The 14014-nt window shown below is 40.3% G+C and overlaps 1 protein-coding gene across 4 annotated transcripts in view; it reads left to right on the forward strand.

Moving 5' to 3' along the window:
• CCSER1 (coiled-coil serine rich protein 1) overlaps positions 1–14014 on the forward strand; it is a 1426296-nt gene that overhangs the window by 646127 nt on the left and 766155 nt on the right. For all 4 annotated transcript variants that reach the window (XM_017958858.3, XM_017958861.3, XM_017958868.3 and 1 more), the window contains exon 8: positions 12953–13036. In XM_017958858.3, the coding sequence (XP_017814347.2) occupies positions 12953–13036 (84 nt within the window). The remainder of the gene's footprint in view (positions 1–12952; positions 13037–14014) is intronic.

The raw sequence follows: 14014 nt of genomic DNA on the forward strand, positions 1-14014 counted from the left end.
CAAGTAAGGCTTTCTTACACATGCAATAACATATCTAGAACTATTTTGATGCAAAGATATATGGAAAGGGTTAGCAATATTAGTAAGATTTAAGGACATGTTTCCCGTGAAAGTGAACATTGGTTTACCAGCAGCTAGCAACTTCCAAATATGACCTTGTATTTGTGAGGTATTAGCCAAATGTGGCATAGGGGGTGATAGACCACCATCATGCCAAATAATAGTTTCATTGTCATCTGCAGAAATGCTGTGATTACCTTTATGCCAACGCAGGTTGACATGGCTGAATTTAGTCTGAAAATCTCCATGTACACTCCAATCTGTAACAAGGTATTTACAACTCTTCCCTTTTACTTCTAACAACAATTGTGACCCACTACTTCTACATCTAGTCCACTCTAGTTGGGAAACACCTCCGGACACATCAGGGATAGGACATAAAGATAATGTACTTGGCAGAGTTTCATTAAGTACTGCAGTATGATTATACTTAAAACTTTGAGCCACAATAATCATAGTAAAGGCAGAGATATGACTATGGTTATCGCGAACAGCCCAAGCCTCATGAGAAAGATGCAGACAATGTGGACTACCCCCAAGACATATAGGTAACCCTTCAACCCCAAATTGATATGAACTATTTACTGTGCCAGTGTTTAATTCAGGATCCTGGTTTAAAAAAGGCGATGGCATCCAAGCAGTATCTCTCTGTCTCCCCAGGCCACACCTTGATATAAAGGTGGAAAAGGAATATAAGCCCAGTATGTAAATTCTCCAGCTGTTACCTGACAATTTACTACAGCCAGCATAGCCAGGAATAAAGTCAGTGGGGTTTTGGGCTGCCCAGCTTGTTGAACAACCCCTTCAGCTTCTTAACTGTTTCAGTTGTCCCCATGTCGGGTGCTCCACACGTCGAGTTCCGAAGGTGAATGTTCTCTGAGCACTCAGATTTAGCTCCTGGAATTCCTTCAGGAACTCTTTGGATCGGCTCCTCTTTGCCATGGCACTGTTTCAACCGTCGAGATGGAAACCACTCGTTGCCGGCACCTGTACGGACAAAAGCATAGCCTTGGCCCCATTGTAAAACTTTTCCTTTTAAATATTTCCCTTGTAATGAAGGATAATACACCCACAGATTACTGTTTTGTGGCTTTTCTAAAGCCTGTTGAAAATGTTTCACTGCTGCAGACCGCTGTAATTGGCGCCAATGGTTGAGAAAATTTAAAGTAAAAAGGGCTTTCAGAATTTGATATTTTGGGGAATCTCGCCCATCTCCCCCTTTTAGTTTTAAAAGTTGTAATTTTAAGGTAGCATTGGCTCTTTCAATAATTGCTTGACCTTGACTCTTAAATGGAATACCAGTGGAATGATGAATATGGTATAAAGAGAGGAAGGCAGCCAATTTGCGAGAGCAATAAGCAGAGGCATTATCAGTTTTTAATTCAGCAGGGACTCCCATAACTGCAAAGCAAGTAAGTAAATGAGTAATAACAGAGTCAGGCTTTTCAGAGGGTAATAGCGTAGCCCACTGGAAATGTGACCACGTATCAATAGTATGATGAACATATTTTAAACGACTAAAGGAAGGAACATAGTTACATCCATTTGCCAAATGTGATTTTGTTGACTGCCTCGAGGATTAATACCTGGACTTAAAAAAGGTGCAATAATAGGAGCACAAGATGGGCAGGCTCTGATAATAGCTCGGGCTTGACAGCGTGTTATAGAAAATTGCCATTGTAATCTTAAACTATTAGTATGATGTAGTTGGTGCTCATCCTGAGCCCGTTGGACACTGCCAATAAGTAAAGAAGCAATCTGACTGTTGCCAAAAGATAAAGGTCCTGGCAAAGCTGAATGAGAACGAATATGAGTGATAAAAAGGAGGGCAGTGCGGGAAGTAAGAGTTACAAATAATAAAGAAAATAATTTTTGTAAAGGAGTTTGAGGAAATAATGGTAAAGAAGTCTGAGAAATATATTTAGTTACATATAGGCCAGTCTTGTAGAACCATAGGAATGGCAAAAAGTTCTCCTTGTTGTACTGATTCAAATGGATAGTGAGAAATTTTTGAATTGTCTGAAGTCCAGTATCCAGCCTTTCCATTGCTTGAAGCATCAGTAAAAAAGGTGGGACCTTTAACTGGAGTGTAAGAGATAGGATTATATGGCAGTAAAGAATATTGTTGCAGAAAAGCAAATAATTTATTTTGAGAAAAAGAACCAGTATACTCAGCGCAAGCCACTTGTCAACCCTTATGAATTTCCAACAGTGATTCAATGTATTGATTAGATAATCGGGTAATAATTTTTGTAGGGTCAGCACCAAGCAACTGACGAGCTTGATGTCATCCTTTAATAATTTAGCCAATTTATCAATATATGGGTGAATTTTTTTAATGGCTTTATTAGCCAAAAACAGTCACTCCAGAATATTATTATCTTGGTGTAAAATGGCCGTTGGCGAATGGGGAGTATGAAAAAGACACAACGAAAGTGGAAGATTGGGTGCAATATAATCAAGGTGAGCTTCACTAATTCTATTTTCTACAAATGACAATTCTTCTTCTGCTACAGGGGATAAAGTCCCCATAGGTTGAGTACAAGTATTTACAGCTCTAAGATCAGTTAATAAGTGCCATTTTCCTTTTTTTTTTTTTTTTTTTTGACAAGACAAACACAGGGGAATTCCATGCAGAAGTACTTGGTTCAATATGCCCCTTGGCCAATTGTTCCTTAACTAAATTATTTAAAGCCTTAAGTTTTTCTTTAGATAATGGCCACTGTTCCACCCAAAGAGGAGTTGTAGTTTTCCACTTCAATTGTAAAGCTTGAGGCTTGTGGACAGTGGCTAAGAGTTTAAAGGATTGTAGCCCATTTTGAACATCATATTTTTGGCAGCTGAAGAAATATGAGGAATGCTTTAAAAGGCACCAAATTGTTGTAAAAGATTACGGCCCCAAAGGTTAAATGGGAACAATATAAAATAACACTTTTTCTTGTTGTCCTTCAGGTCCTACACAGCTCAGGGGCTTGACACTTTGGTAGACTATAGAAGCAGTACCTAGGCCGGATAGAGTAACTGATACTTGTTTCTTTTTCCAATGATCAGGCCATTGAGCCAAACATTATTATATACATCCGCTCCTGTGTCGACTAATCCCTCAAAAAGTATCCCATTAATTTGCAATGAACATAAAGGTTTTTGATCAGAAACTAAAGTTTCCCAGAAAAGAGTTTTCCCAGTACTACCAAAACCTCCTTGACAAGACACATTTCTAGATAAGAAAGGGAAAAAAAAGGCAATAAAAGCAATTATGCAATACGTCGCCCTGCCTCTAGGCGCATAAATTGTGAGACTTGTACCATAATAAGGATTTCATCAGTAAAATCAGGATCAATAATTCCTGGGACCACCATTAACCCCCGCATAGCGCTGCTGCTTCGACCTAGTAAAAGTCCTACATGTCCCTTTGGCAAAGGACCACACACTCCGGTAGCCAGCTTATATATTCCTCCATTAGGAGATAAAGTATAAGGTTGGACAATAGCTAGGTCAGCAGCGGCACTCTGCTCAGTGGCAGCATAAAGCTGAGAAACTGGGGTAGGGTAAGATGTCTTTAAGGAGGACTCGAGGTCATTCCTTGATGTTGTAAGTCACTGCTCACTGGGTACTGGGGTAGGCCTGCATTGTAGTTGTTGGGGCCCCAAGCCTGTGGGCCCCGGCTCCTGTTTCCCGAGAGGGGTGACAATACATTCCCACTTTTATCAGTTTTTGAACGACATTCATTGGTCCAATGTCAACCCTTGCCTCATCGTTTACACATATCAGATGGTAACCTTTTTTCTTTTAGAGCAGAAGAGCCTAATTTTTTCTGGCATTCCTTTTGAAAATGACCAGGTTTCCCACATTGATAGCATATACCTTGTTTAGAATTGCCTTTTAAAGCCTTAGAAAGTGCCCCAGCAAACAATTGAGCATTGTAAATAGCTCCTCCAACACCTGCACAAGCCTGAATGTATTCAGCTAAATCAGCTCCACTAGCTTTTAGAGGATGCAGCAATTTTTGGCACTCAGGATTAGCACTCTCAAAAGCCAGAGTATCCAAAAGAATTTTAGCAGCAGGGCCTGAACCTATAGTCTTTAATACAGCATCTTGAAGACAGGCTACAAAATCTGGTTATGGCTCAGTGGCTCCTTGTAGGATCTTTACAAAAGATAAAGAAGTTTTACCCGCTATTTCAGCCTTAGTCCACGCTTTTATAAACAAGGCTTTAATCTGAGTGACAGCAATATCATCTAGGCCTGCCTGAGCATTAAGAGTGGCGTATTGTCCTGAACCCGTAAGCTGCTCTTCAGTAGGTCCTAGGGGATTTTGGGTAGCATTTTTTCTAGCTTGTACTCTTGCTTCCTCCCACCACCAACTTTTTAAATGAAGCCATAGTGAACGATCAAGGACAGCCTGTCCCAATGTTTCCTAGTCAATAGGAATCATCATATGTTCTAAAGAGAAGGAATCAAGAAGGCCAAGAACAAACAGTGACTGAGGTCCATAATTAGAAATTGCAGCTTTCATTTCTTTCAAAAATTTAAATTGTAGGGCTATAAAAGTCACATTCTGGCCACCGTTTGGGAACTGAGCATTGGGGCCGAAAGCAGCCCGTGTTACTGAGAATAAATCTAATTCCTCGAAATCATCCTTTTCCTTTGATTCCTTCTTTTCTCCTACAGGAGGAAGAGGCACAGAGAAAACCTCACCTGACATAGGCAAAGAGGTTGGAGGTGGAGGCAAAGGGAAATCTTTTTCCAAAGGAGCAGAAGGGAAGGTAACAGGGAAGTCTCATGGCGGAGAGCTAGGAGAAACAGGAGCAGCAGTACCTTGCAATTTTAACAACTGTTGTAACATCTCTAAAATGTGCTGCAGATCAGAATTTCCTTCAGATGAAGGAGGCATTAGCTCTTTTTCCAATTCCTTGTCCTCAACAACCAGGGCGTAAATATGTTCCTCTCTAGGATCATTCCTCTCTAAAGCTTCAGATGCCTCACCTCCTGTGGCAGTATCACCATGCTCTGAGTCAGTTTCAAGTAACTCTAATGCCTGAGTAATGGAACTACACACAAAGTCCACAAGGTCAGAGGCATCATTTGCCCTCATTGATGAGCTCGACGCAGTACTTTAAGCACTTGTAACCATTCCTTTCGATTTAACTGCACTTTGGTTTGATATTGAAACCAATAACAATGTTGTTCAACATGGGCAAACAATCACTTCAAAGTCTTATGTTCCTTAACTAACTTCTACTCCTATAGTCATCAACAGTCCCTGGAGTAACCGCAAATATTCAGAGGCCAGAGAGGTGAAATTCCCCATAATTTTCCCGTGGGTCCCCCTTTCTTTATTTACCTGCCCGGGGTGTTCCCCCTCCGGTTCCTTGCTCTCTGGAGCCACGGACCCTGCTCGCTGCGCCAGATGTTGGGGTCCGCGTGTTTCCTAAACAAAGGAATGAACACACAAGACAACACAAGACAAGGCAAACATGGCGGCCGCCTCGAATGGCGCGCTCTGCTTTATTTTATACAGTCGTTTGTGGAATGTTGCCAAGTCACGAGACACATTGTTGTTTTTCTGACCTTTCCCTGACTTTCTGGATTTTCAAGATGTTTACACATAAACAAGCCCCCAACGCCCTGCTTCGTTTGCAAGAGCAAGACTTATCGGGAACGCCCTGCTTCGTTTGCAAGAGCAGGACTTATCGGGAACTCCTGGTTTGCGAGCACGTAGTCCTCTACAGAAATGAGCATTAAAACCACAATGAGAGGTCACTTTATCCAGAATAACCATTATTAAAAAGTCAAAAGACAATAGATGTTAGCATGGATGTGGTAAATGGTGAAAATGGAATGCTTATGCACTGCTGATGAGACTATAAATTAGTACAACCTCTACAGAAAATAGTATGGAGATTTCTCAAAGAACTAAAAGTACATCTACTATTAAATTCAGCAATCTCACTACTGGGTATCTACCCAAAGGAAAATAAATCATTATATCAAGAAGACTTCTGCATGCATATGTTCATCACAGCACAATTCACAATTACAAAGATATAGACTCAATCTAAGTGCCCATCAACTGATAAATGGATAAAGAAAATGTGGTATTATAAGTCAGGCATGGTGGCTGATGCCCATAATCCCAACACTTTTGGATGCTGGGGTAGGAGGATCACTTGAGCCCAGAAGTTTGAGGCCAGGCTGTGCAATAAAGTGAGACCCAATTTCTACACACACACAAAAATTAGCCAGTCATGGTAGCATATGCCTGTAGTCCTAGCTACTCAAGAGGCTGAGGAATGAGGATCCTTTAAGCATAGGAGATTGAGGTTACAGTAAGCTGATCATACCACTGTACTCCAGTCTTGGTGACACAGAAGATCATGTGTATATATATATATATATATATATATGTGTGTGTATATGTGTGTGTGTATATATATACACACACATATGCACACACACAGCACACACTGTGGAATACTATTTAACTATTAAAAAAACTAATTACTGCATTTTGCAGCAACTTGGAAGTAATTCAGGAATGGAAAATTAAATACCACATGTTCTCATTTATAAGTGGGAGCTAAGCTGTGGGTATGCAAAACCATAGTGATATAATAGACACTGGAAACTTAGAAGCAGGGAAGTGTGAAGGGAGTGAGGGATGAAAAATTACCTGTTGGGTATAATGTACACTATTTAGGTGATAAGTACACTAAAATCCTAGCCTTCACCACTATATAATTCATCCATGTAACCAAAAGACACTTGTACACCTAAAACTATTGAAATAATAATAACAAACCAATAAAAATAAAATTTTAAAAATAAGGTAAAAAAAAAAAAAGTTAGTTGGATGTGGTGGTGCATGCCTGCAGTTCTAGCTACTTGGGAAGTTGAGGCAGGAAGATTGCTTGAGCCTAGGACTTTGAGGTTACAGTGAGTCTTGATTGAGCCATTGCACTCCAGCCTACTCAACAGAGTGTCTCTAAATAAATAAGAACTATACATTCTTTGTAGCTCAGTATGGAAGAAGTAGAAATTCTACCATGAGAACTAGAATAAACAGGTATTAATAAACAGGTATTATGTTTTCTCTAATCCTTTAGATGTTTTTTTTGTTGTTGTTATTGTTGTTGCTGTTCCTTGTCAGCTCAGATAAGGGTGCCAGATTTCAGAGAAATGGGTATACTGCTAATGTTTATACTGCTTATTTAGTAATTGTATTGGAAAGAAACATGAATTTGAGCATCTTCTTTTTTTTTTTTTTTTTTTTTTTTTCCAAATAGAGATGGTATTTCACTGTTTTACCCAAGCTAGTCTTGAAGTCCTGGGCTCAAGCGATCCTCCTTCCTTAGCCTCTCAAACTGCTGTGATTACAAATGAGATTGTAAAGGCCAGCCAAATTTGATCATCTTATATGTATCAGTTATTATGTTTGGTGCTAGTAATATGGTAATGAAATAGAAACTATATGCTCAAATAGAGAATAAAACTAGTTCAGTGAGGCTGGGAACAGTGGCTCATGCCTGTAATCTCAGCACTTTGGGAGGCCAAAGTGGGCAGATCACCTGAGGTCCGGAGTATGAGACCAGCCTGACCAACATGAGGAAACCCCGTTTCTACTAAAAATACAAAAAAATAGCCAGATGTGGTGACACATGCCTGTAATCTCAGCTACTCAGGAGGCTGAGGCAGGAGAATTGCTTGAACCCGGGAGGTGGAGGTTGCGGTGAGCCGAGATTATGCCACTGCACTCCAGCCTGGGCAACTAGAGTGAAACTCCCTCTCAACAACAACAACAACAACAACAGCAAAAAAGTAGTTCAGTAAGGTTGAGGAACAAGCAAACAACACTTTAAGTATTGCGTGAAATGATGTATGGTATGGATGCTATGGAGCATTCCCAAAGGGATGTGTCACTCGGCCAAAAAGGAAAATCTTTCTAGTGAAATAAAAAGTAATTCTTGAGATGTGTCTTGGAGCACGTGGTATTATGAGGGAGAGAAGGATACAATGGGTTGAAGGCAACACATCCAGAAATTTGCATGTGTAAAATGAGGAGATGTGCAACAACATTGCATTTCAGTGCTACAGGAATGAACAAAGTTGTGAGGAGGTTGAAAGTCAAAAACATTGCAGCTCCAGAAATAAGCAAGTAACGCCGTGCGCGGTGGCTCAAGCCTGTAATCCTAGCACTTTGGGAGGCCGAGACGGGCGGATCACAAGGTCAGGAGAGCAAGACCATCCTGGCTAACACGGTGAAACCCCGTCTCTACTAAAAATACAAAAAAAATTAGCCGGGCGTGGTAGCGGGCGCCTGTAGTCCCAGCTACTCGGGAGGCTGAGGCAGGAGAATGGCGTGAACCCAGGAGGTGGAGCTTGTAGTGAGCCTAGATTGTGCCACTGCACTCCAGCCTGGGTGACAGAGCAAAGACTCCGTCTCAAAAAAAAAAAAAAAAAAAAAAAAGAAATAAACAAGTAACAGATAATGAAGGGTACATTACGCTATGCTGAAGAGTTTTGATTTTCTTCCTGAAGGAGGAGATGATTAGCTGTTAAATTAGGAAGTGACAAAATTAATTCCTGCTTAGAAAAGTCTCTCTGGCAAACAGGGAAAATGATAGAGATAGAGGAAAAATCGCTTTAGAGACAATTACAGAAATTTTGGTAAGAAGCAACAAGTACTTAGACTGTCAATATGGAATAGAGAGGAGTAAGCCCAAGAAATAGTGAAGAAGTAGAGATTAAATTTGGTTTCAGATTTGGTTCAAAGTGAGTTAGCAGCTGAACATATATGATGGCTTCCTGATTATTAATTTAGGAAATAGGAAGATAATGGGGAAATTGGCAGAAGTGAAGTCTTAAGGTGGCGGAAGAGGATGTTGAGTTGGAGTGTCTGTGGAACAATATTGAGTATATGTTTTGTGAGTAGTTGTACTTAAGAGCTGAAGCTTGGAATACTGAAGAGCTGAAGATAATTCTGGATTAGCTAATTGTATCTTGTAATTACCAGTTATATTAGCCAGGGTTCTTTAGAGGGACAGAACTGATGGAATATGTATGTGTGTGTGTATATATATATATATTCCATCTATATGTGTGTGTGTATACGTATATATGAGTTTATTAAGTATTAACTCACATGATTACAAGGTCCACAATAGGCCATCTGCAGGCTGAGAAGCAAGGAGAGACAGTCCAAATTCCAAAACTGAAGAACTTGGAGTCCAATGTTCAAGGGCAGGAAGCATCCAGCACAGGAGAAATATGTAGGCTCGGAGGCTAGGCCACTCTCTCTTGTCACATGTTTCTGCCTGCTTATATTCTAGCCATGCTGACAGCTGATTAGATTGTACCCACCCAGATTAAGGGTGGGTCTGCCTTTCCTATCTCACTGACTCAAATGTTAATCTCCATTGGCAGCAGCCTCACAGACACACCCTGGATCAATACCCTGTATCTTTCAATCCAATCAATTTGACACTCAGTATTAACCATCACACCAGCATAGAGTAGTAGAGGCCATGGATGTGGATATATTGTGTACATAGAGGTCGTGGTTGGGTGTACATGCAGAGTGAGAAGATTAAATGCCCAAAGATTTAGCTGTAGTGAAAGGCACAATTGTTACAGGGACATCATTAAAGATGAGCACTGTAACATGGATATTGGTTTGAGAGTTAATATTTAATTATAACCAGGGACCACATGGTAAATATAGTATCTATACTAGTCCATTTTAACACCACTATAAAGAACAACCTGAGACTGGGTAATATAAAAAATAAAGAGGTTTAATTGACTCACAATTCTGTGTGGCTGGGGAGGCCTAAGGAAACTTAAAATCATGGCAGAAGGCTGAGGGGAAGCGAGGCACTTATTCACAAAGCAACAGGAGAGAGAGAGAGCATAGGGGAAACTGCCACTTTTAAGCCATCAGATCTCGTGAAAACTCCCTCACTGTCACCAGAACAGCATGGGGGAAACCACCCCCATGATCCAATCACCTCCCACCAGATCTCTCCTGTGACACATGGGAATTATAATTTAAGATGAGATTTGGGTGGGCTCACAGAGACAAACTACTTCATTCTGCCTCCGGACCCTCCCAAATCTCATGTTCTTGTCACATTTAAAAACCAATCTTGCCTTCACAATGGTCCCCCAAAGTCTAATTCATTACAGCATTAACTCGAAAGTCCAAGTCCAAAGTCTCATCTGAGACAAGGCAAATCTGTCTCACCTATGAGCCTGTAAAATCAAAAACAAGTTACTTACTTCCAAGCTACAATGGAGGTACAGGCAATGGGTAAATATTCTTATTCCAAATGAAAGGAATTGGCCAAAACAAACGGGCCACAGGCCTCATGCAATTCTGAAAGCTGGTGGGGCAGTCATTAAATCTTAAAGCTCCAAAATCTCCTTTCACTCTGTGTCTCACATCCACGGAATGCTGATGCAAGGGATGGACTCCCATGGTCTTGGGCAACTCCACCCCTGTGACTCTGTGGGGTATATCCCCTGCGGCTCCTTTCATAGCCTGGCGTTGAGTGCCTGATAAAGTTTGGCTGTGTCCGCACCCAAATCTCAACTTGAATTGTATCTCCCAGAATTCCCACATGTTGTGGGAGGGACCCAGCGGGAGGTAATTGAATCATGGGGGCTATTCTTTCCTGTGCTATTCTCATGATAGTGAATAAGTCTCACAAGATCTGATGGGTTTATCAGGGGTTTCCACTTTTGCTTCTTCCTCATTTTCTCTTGCCACTGCCATGTAAGTAGTGCCTTTCACCTCTTGCCACAATTCTGAGGCCTCCCCAGACATGTGAAACTGTAAGTCCAATTAAACCTCTTTTTCTCCCCATTCTCAGGTATGTCTTTTTCAGCAGCATGAAAATGGACTAATACAGTGCCAGTGGCTTTTCCAGGCACATGGTGCAAGCTGTCAGCAGATCTATGATTCTGGGATCTGGAGATCAGTGACCTTCTTCTCACAGATCCCCCTAGGCAGTGCCCCAGTGGGGATTCTGTGTGGGTGGCTCCGAACTCACATTTCCCTTCCACACTGCCCTAACAGAGGTTCTCCATAAGGGCTGTACCCCTGCAGCAGACTTCTGCCTGGACATCCAGGCATTTCCATACATTCTCTGAAATCTAGGGAGAGGTTCCCAACCTCAACTCTTGTCTTCTGTGCGCCCACAGGCCCAACACTACATGTAAGCCACCAATGCTACGGGCTTGTACCCTCTGAAGCAAAGACCTGGGCTGTACCTTGGCCCCTATTAGCCATGGCTGGAGCTGGAGCAGCTGGGATGCAGGCTGCTATGGCCCAAGGCTACAGAAAGCAGCAGGGCCCTGGACACAGCCCACAAAACCATTTTTCTCTCCTAAGCCTCCTGGCCTGTAATGGAAGAGGCTGCTGTCCTTGTTGGGAGAGGCTCTTGTACTGTGATGGGAGAGACTGTGGTGAAGATTTCTGAAATGCCCTGGAGACATTTTCCCCATTGTCTTGGCTGTAACATTTGGCTCTTCATTACTTATGCAATTTTCTGCAGTCGTCTTGAATTTTTCCCCAGAAAATGGGTTTTTCTTTTCTACCTCATGATCAGGCTGCAAAATTTTCAAGCTTTTATGCTCTGCTTCTCTTTTAAATAAAAGTACCTGTTTCCAATAATCTGTTTTTGAATGCATATGACTGAACACATTTGGAATCAGCCAGGTCACCTCTTGAATGTTTTGCTGCTTAGAAATTTCTTCCACCAGGTACCCTAAATCACGTCTCTCAAGTTCAAAGTTTCACAGATCTCTAGGACAGTGGCAAAATGCCGCCAGTCTCTTTGCTAAAGCATAACAATAGTGACCTTTACTCCAGTGTCCAAGAAGTTCCTTATCTTCATTTGAGACTGCCTCAGCCTGGACTTTATTGACCAAATCACCATCCGCATTTTGATCAAAACCATTTTAGTTTCTAGAACCTCCAAACTTTCCCACATCTTCCTGTCTTCTTCTGAGCCCTCCATACTGTTCCAACCTCTGCCCATTACCCAGTTTCAAAGCTGCTTCTACATTTTCAGTTTATCTTTATAGCAGTGCCCCACTCCAATCACCAATTTTCTGTATTAGTCCATTTTCACATTGCGATAATGAATGATCTATGCCTGGGTAATTTATACAGGAAAAAGGTTTAATTGACTCACAGTTTCTCGTGGCTGGGGAGGCCTCAGGAAACTTACAATCATGGTGGAAGGTTAAGGGGAAGTAAGGCATGTCTTCACAAGGTGGCAGGAGTCAGAGAGTGCTCCGGGGAAACTGCCACTTTTAAACCATCAGATCTCATGAGAACTTTTTTACTATCATGAGAATATCACGGGGGAAACCACCCCCATGATTCAGTCACCTCCCATCAGTTCCCTCCCTCCACATGTGGGGATTACAATTTGAGATGAGATTTGGGTGGGGACACTGAGCCAAGCCATATCAGTATATTTTTAAATGTAGAGTTATTTCTGTTTTACCTACTATGTGTGCACAAACATGAGAGGGAATAATTTAGGATGGTTTCCTGGTTTCTGTCCTAGGCAAGTAAATTGATAGAGGCATACCAAAAAGAAAACAAAAAACTAAGCAAAAACATATGTGTATGTGTGTGTGTGTGTGTGTGTGTGTGTGTGTGTGTGTGTGTCTATGTGATTATGTATAGCATAGCATTTTTGGATATATTAACTTATTTTTTGCAACTAAGAATATATTATGAAAAATATCATACTGTAGAGGGAATTTGAGTTTCATTAGTCAGATGCAATTATCTCCCACTGTGTGAAGCTGACTTTCCTTATCAAGAGCAAAGTAAAAGGGCTAAGCCTATTATGCCATCTCTTTGATGTTTTTATAGGATATAATGAAAGATGAATGCTCGATGCTCAAGCTGCAGCTGAAAGAGAAGGATGAACTCATTTCCCAACTTCAGGAAGAACTGGTAAGTGATAACAATACTTGGCCCACAGAGTGTACTTTCCTTGCAAGGTTATTTGTTCCACACCCTTATTTATTAACACCAATGGCATTAGTTATTTGTAAATCCTTCCAGTGGTTCAATCTGATGATCAGTTTTTATAATTCTGTCATGAAAACCATAGATCTTTGACAAGCTAAAGAATAGAAAGGATGTTTTATAATCTATGTGGAAATGTGTATGATTCCAGAAACATATCACTGAACCAGGATTAAATATTTCATTTGTATCTATCAGAAATCTCGAAGGCTTAGGTCACATTGTTTTTGTAAAGTGCATGATTTAACTCCATACAGCTATGCCTAAAGATACAGATCTATAATATAAAACAAAATGCTTAATCTAGCAAACAAAACCAGATTTTACATTTTATTTTTATAAATAAAATATGTTATTTATAACATCAAAAATATGTTAACCTAATGAGACTTCTTGTTAATTTATTATATAGTTCCCAAATTATGTAAAAATTATACAAAAATATGAAGCGTGTGTGGTTCAGATTTTAGAGTATGGTTTTTAATGTAATATCATAAAAGAGAGTAGGAAGTATACTTTCATAATATAAAAATACATTTGGTAGATAGCAGACAGAGCAGTGGGCATTATTTTTTCTAAGTATGTGTTTTCTATTTATCTATGAATATTAACAGTATTTTGCAATAAAATGTGCACTCTGGATATACATTTTAAAAGATAGTACTCTAAAACAAGAATTAAATAGAAAGAAATAAAAAGATATATTTTTGATTCATCATTAGTTTTTACACTAACAATAGATTAAAGAGAAAACCATGAAATAAGAGAGACCCTGACTCATTATTAAGATCAGGAAACAGATCCCTCTCAACATATTTTTAATGATTATTTCAGACTTACAGTAGTTTATTATGTAATTATTGAACACAGTTAAATTACAAAACAGACTTTATAGACCATCAA

This window comes from Papio anubis, chromosome 3 (assembly GCF_008728515.1).
Source record: "Papio anubis isolate 15944 chromosome 3, Panubis1.0, whole genome shotgun sequence".
NCBI classification, from domain to species: domain Eukaryota; kingdom Metazoa; phylum Chordata; class Mammalia; order Primates; family Cercopithecidae; genus Papio; species Papio anubis.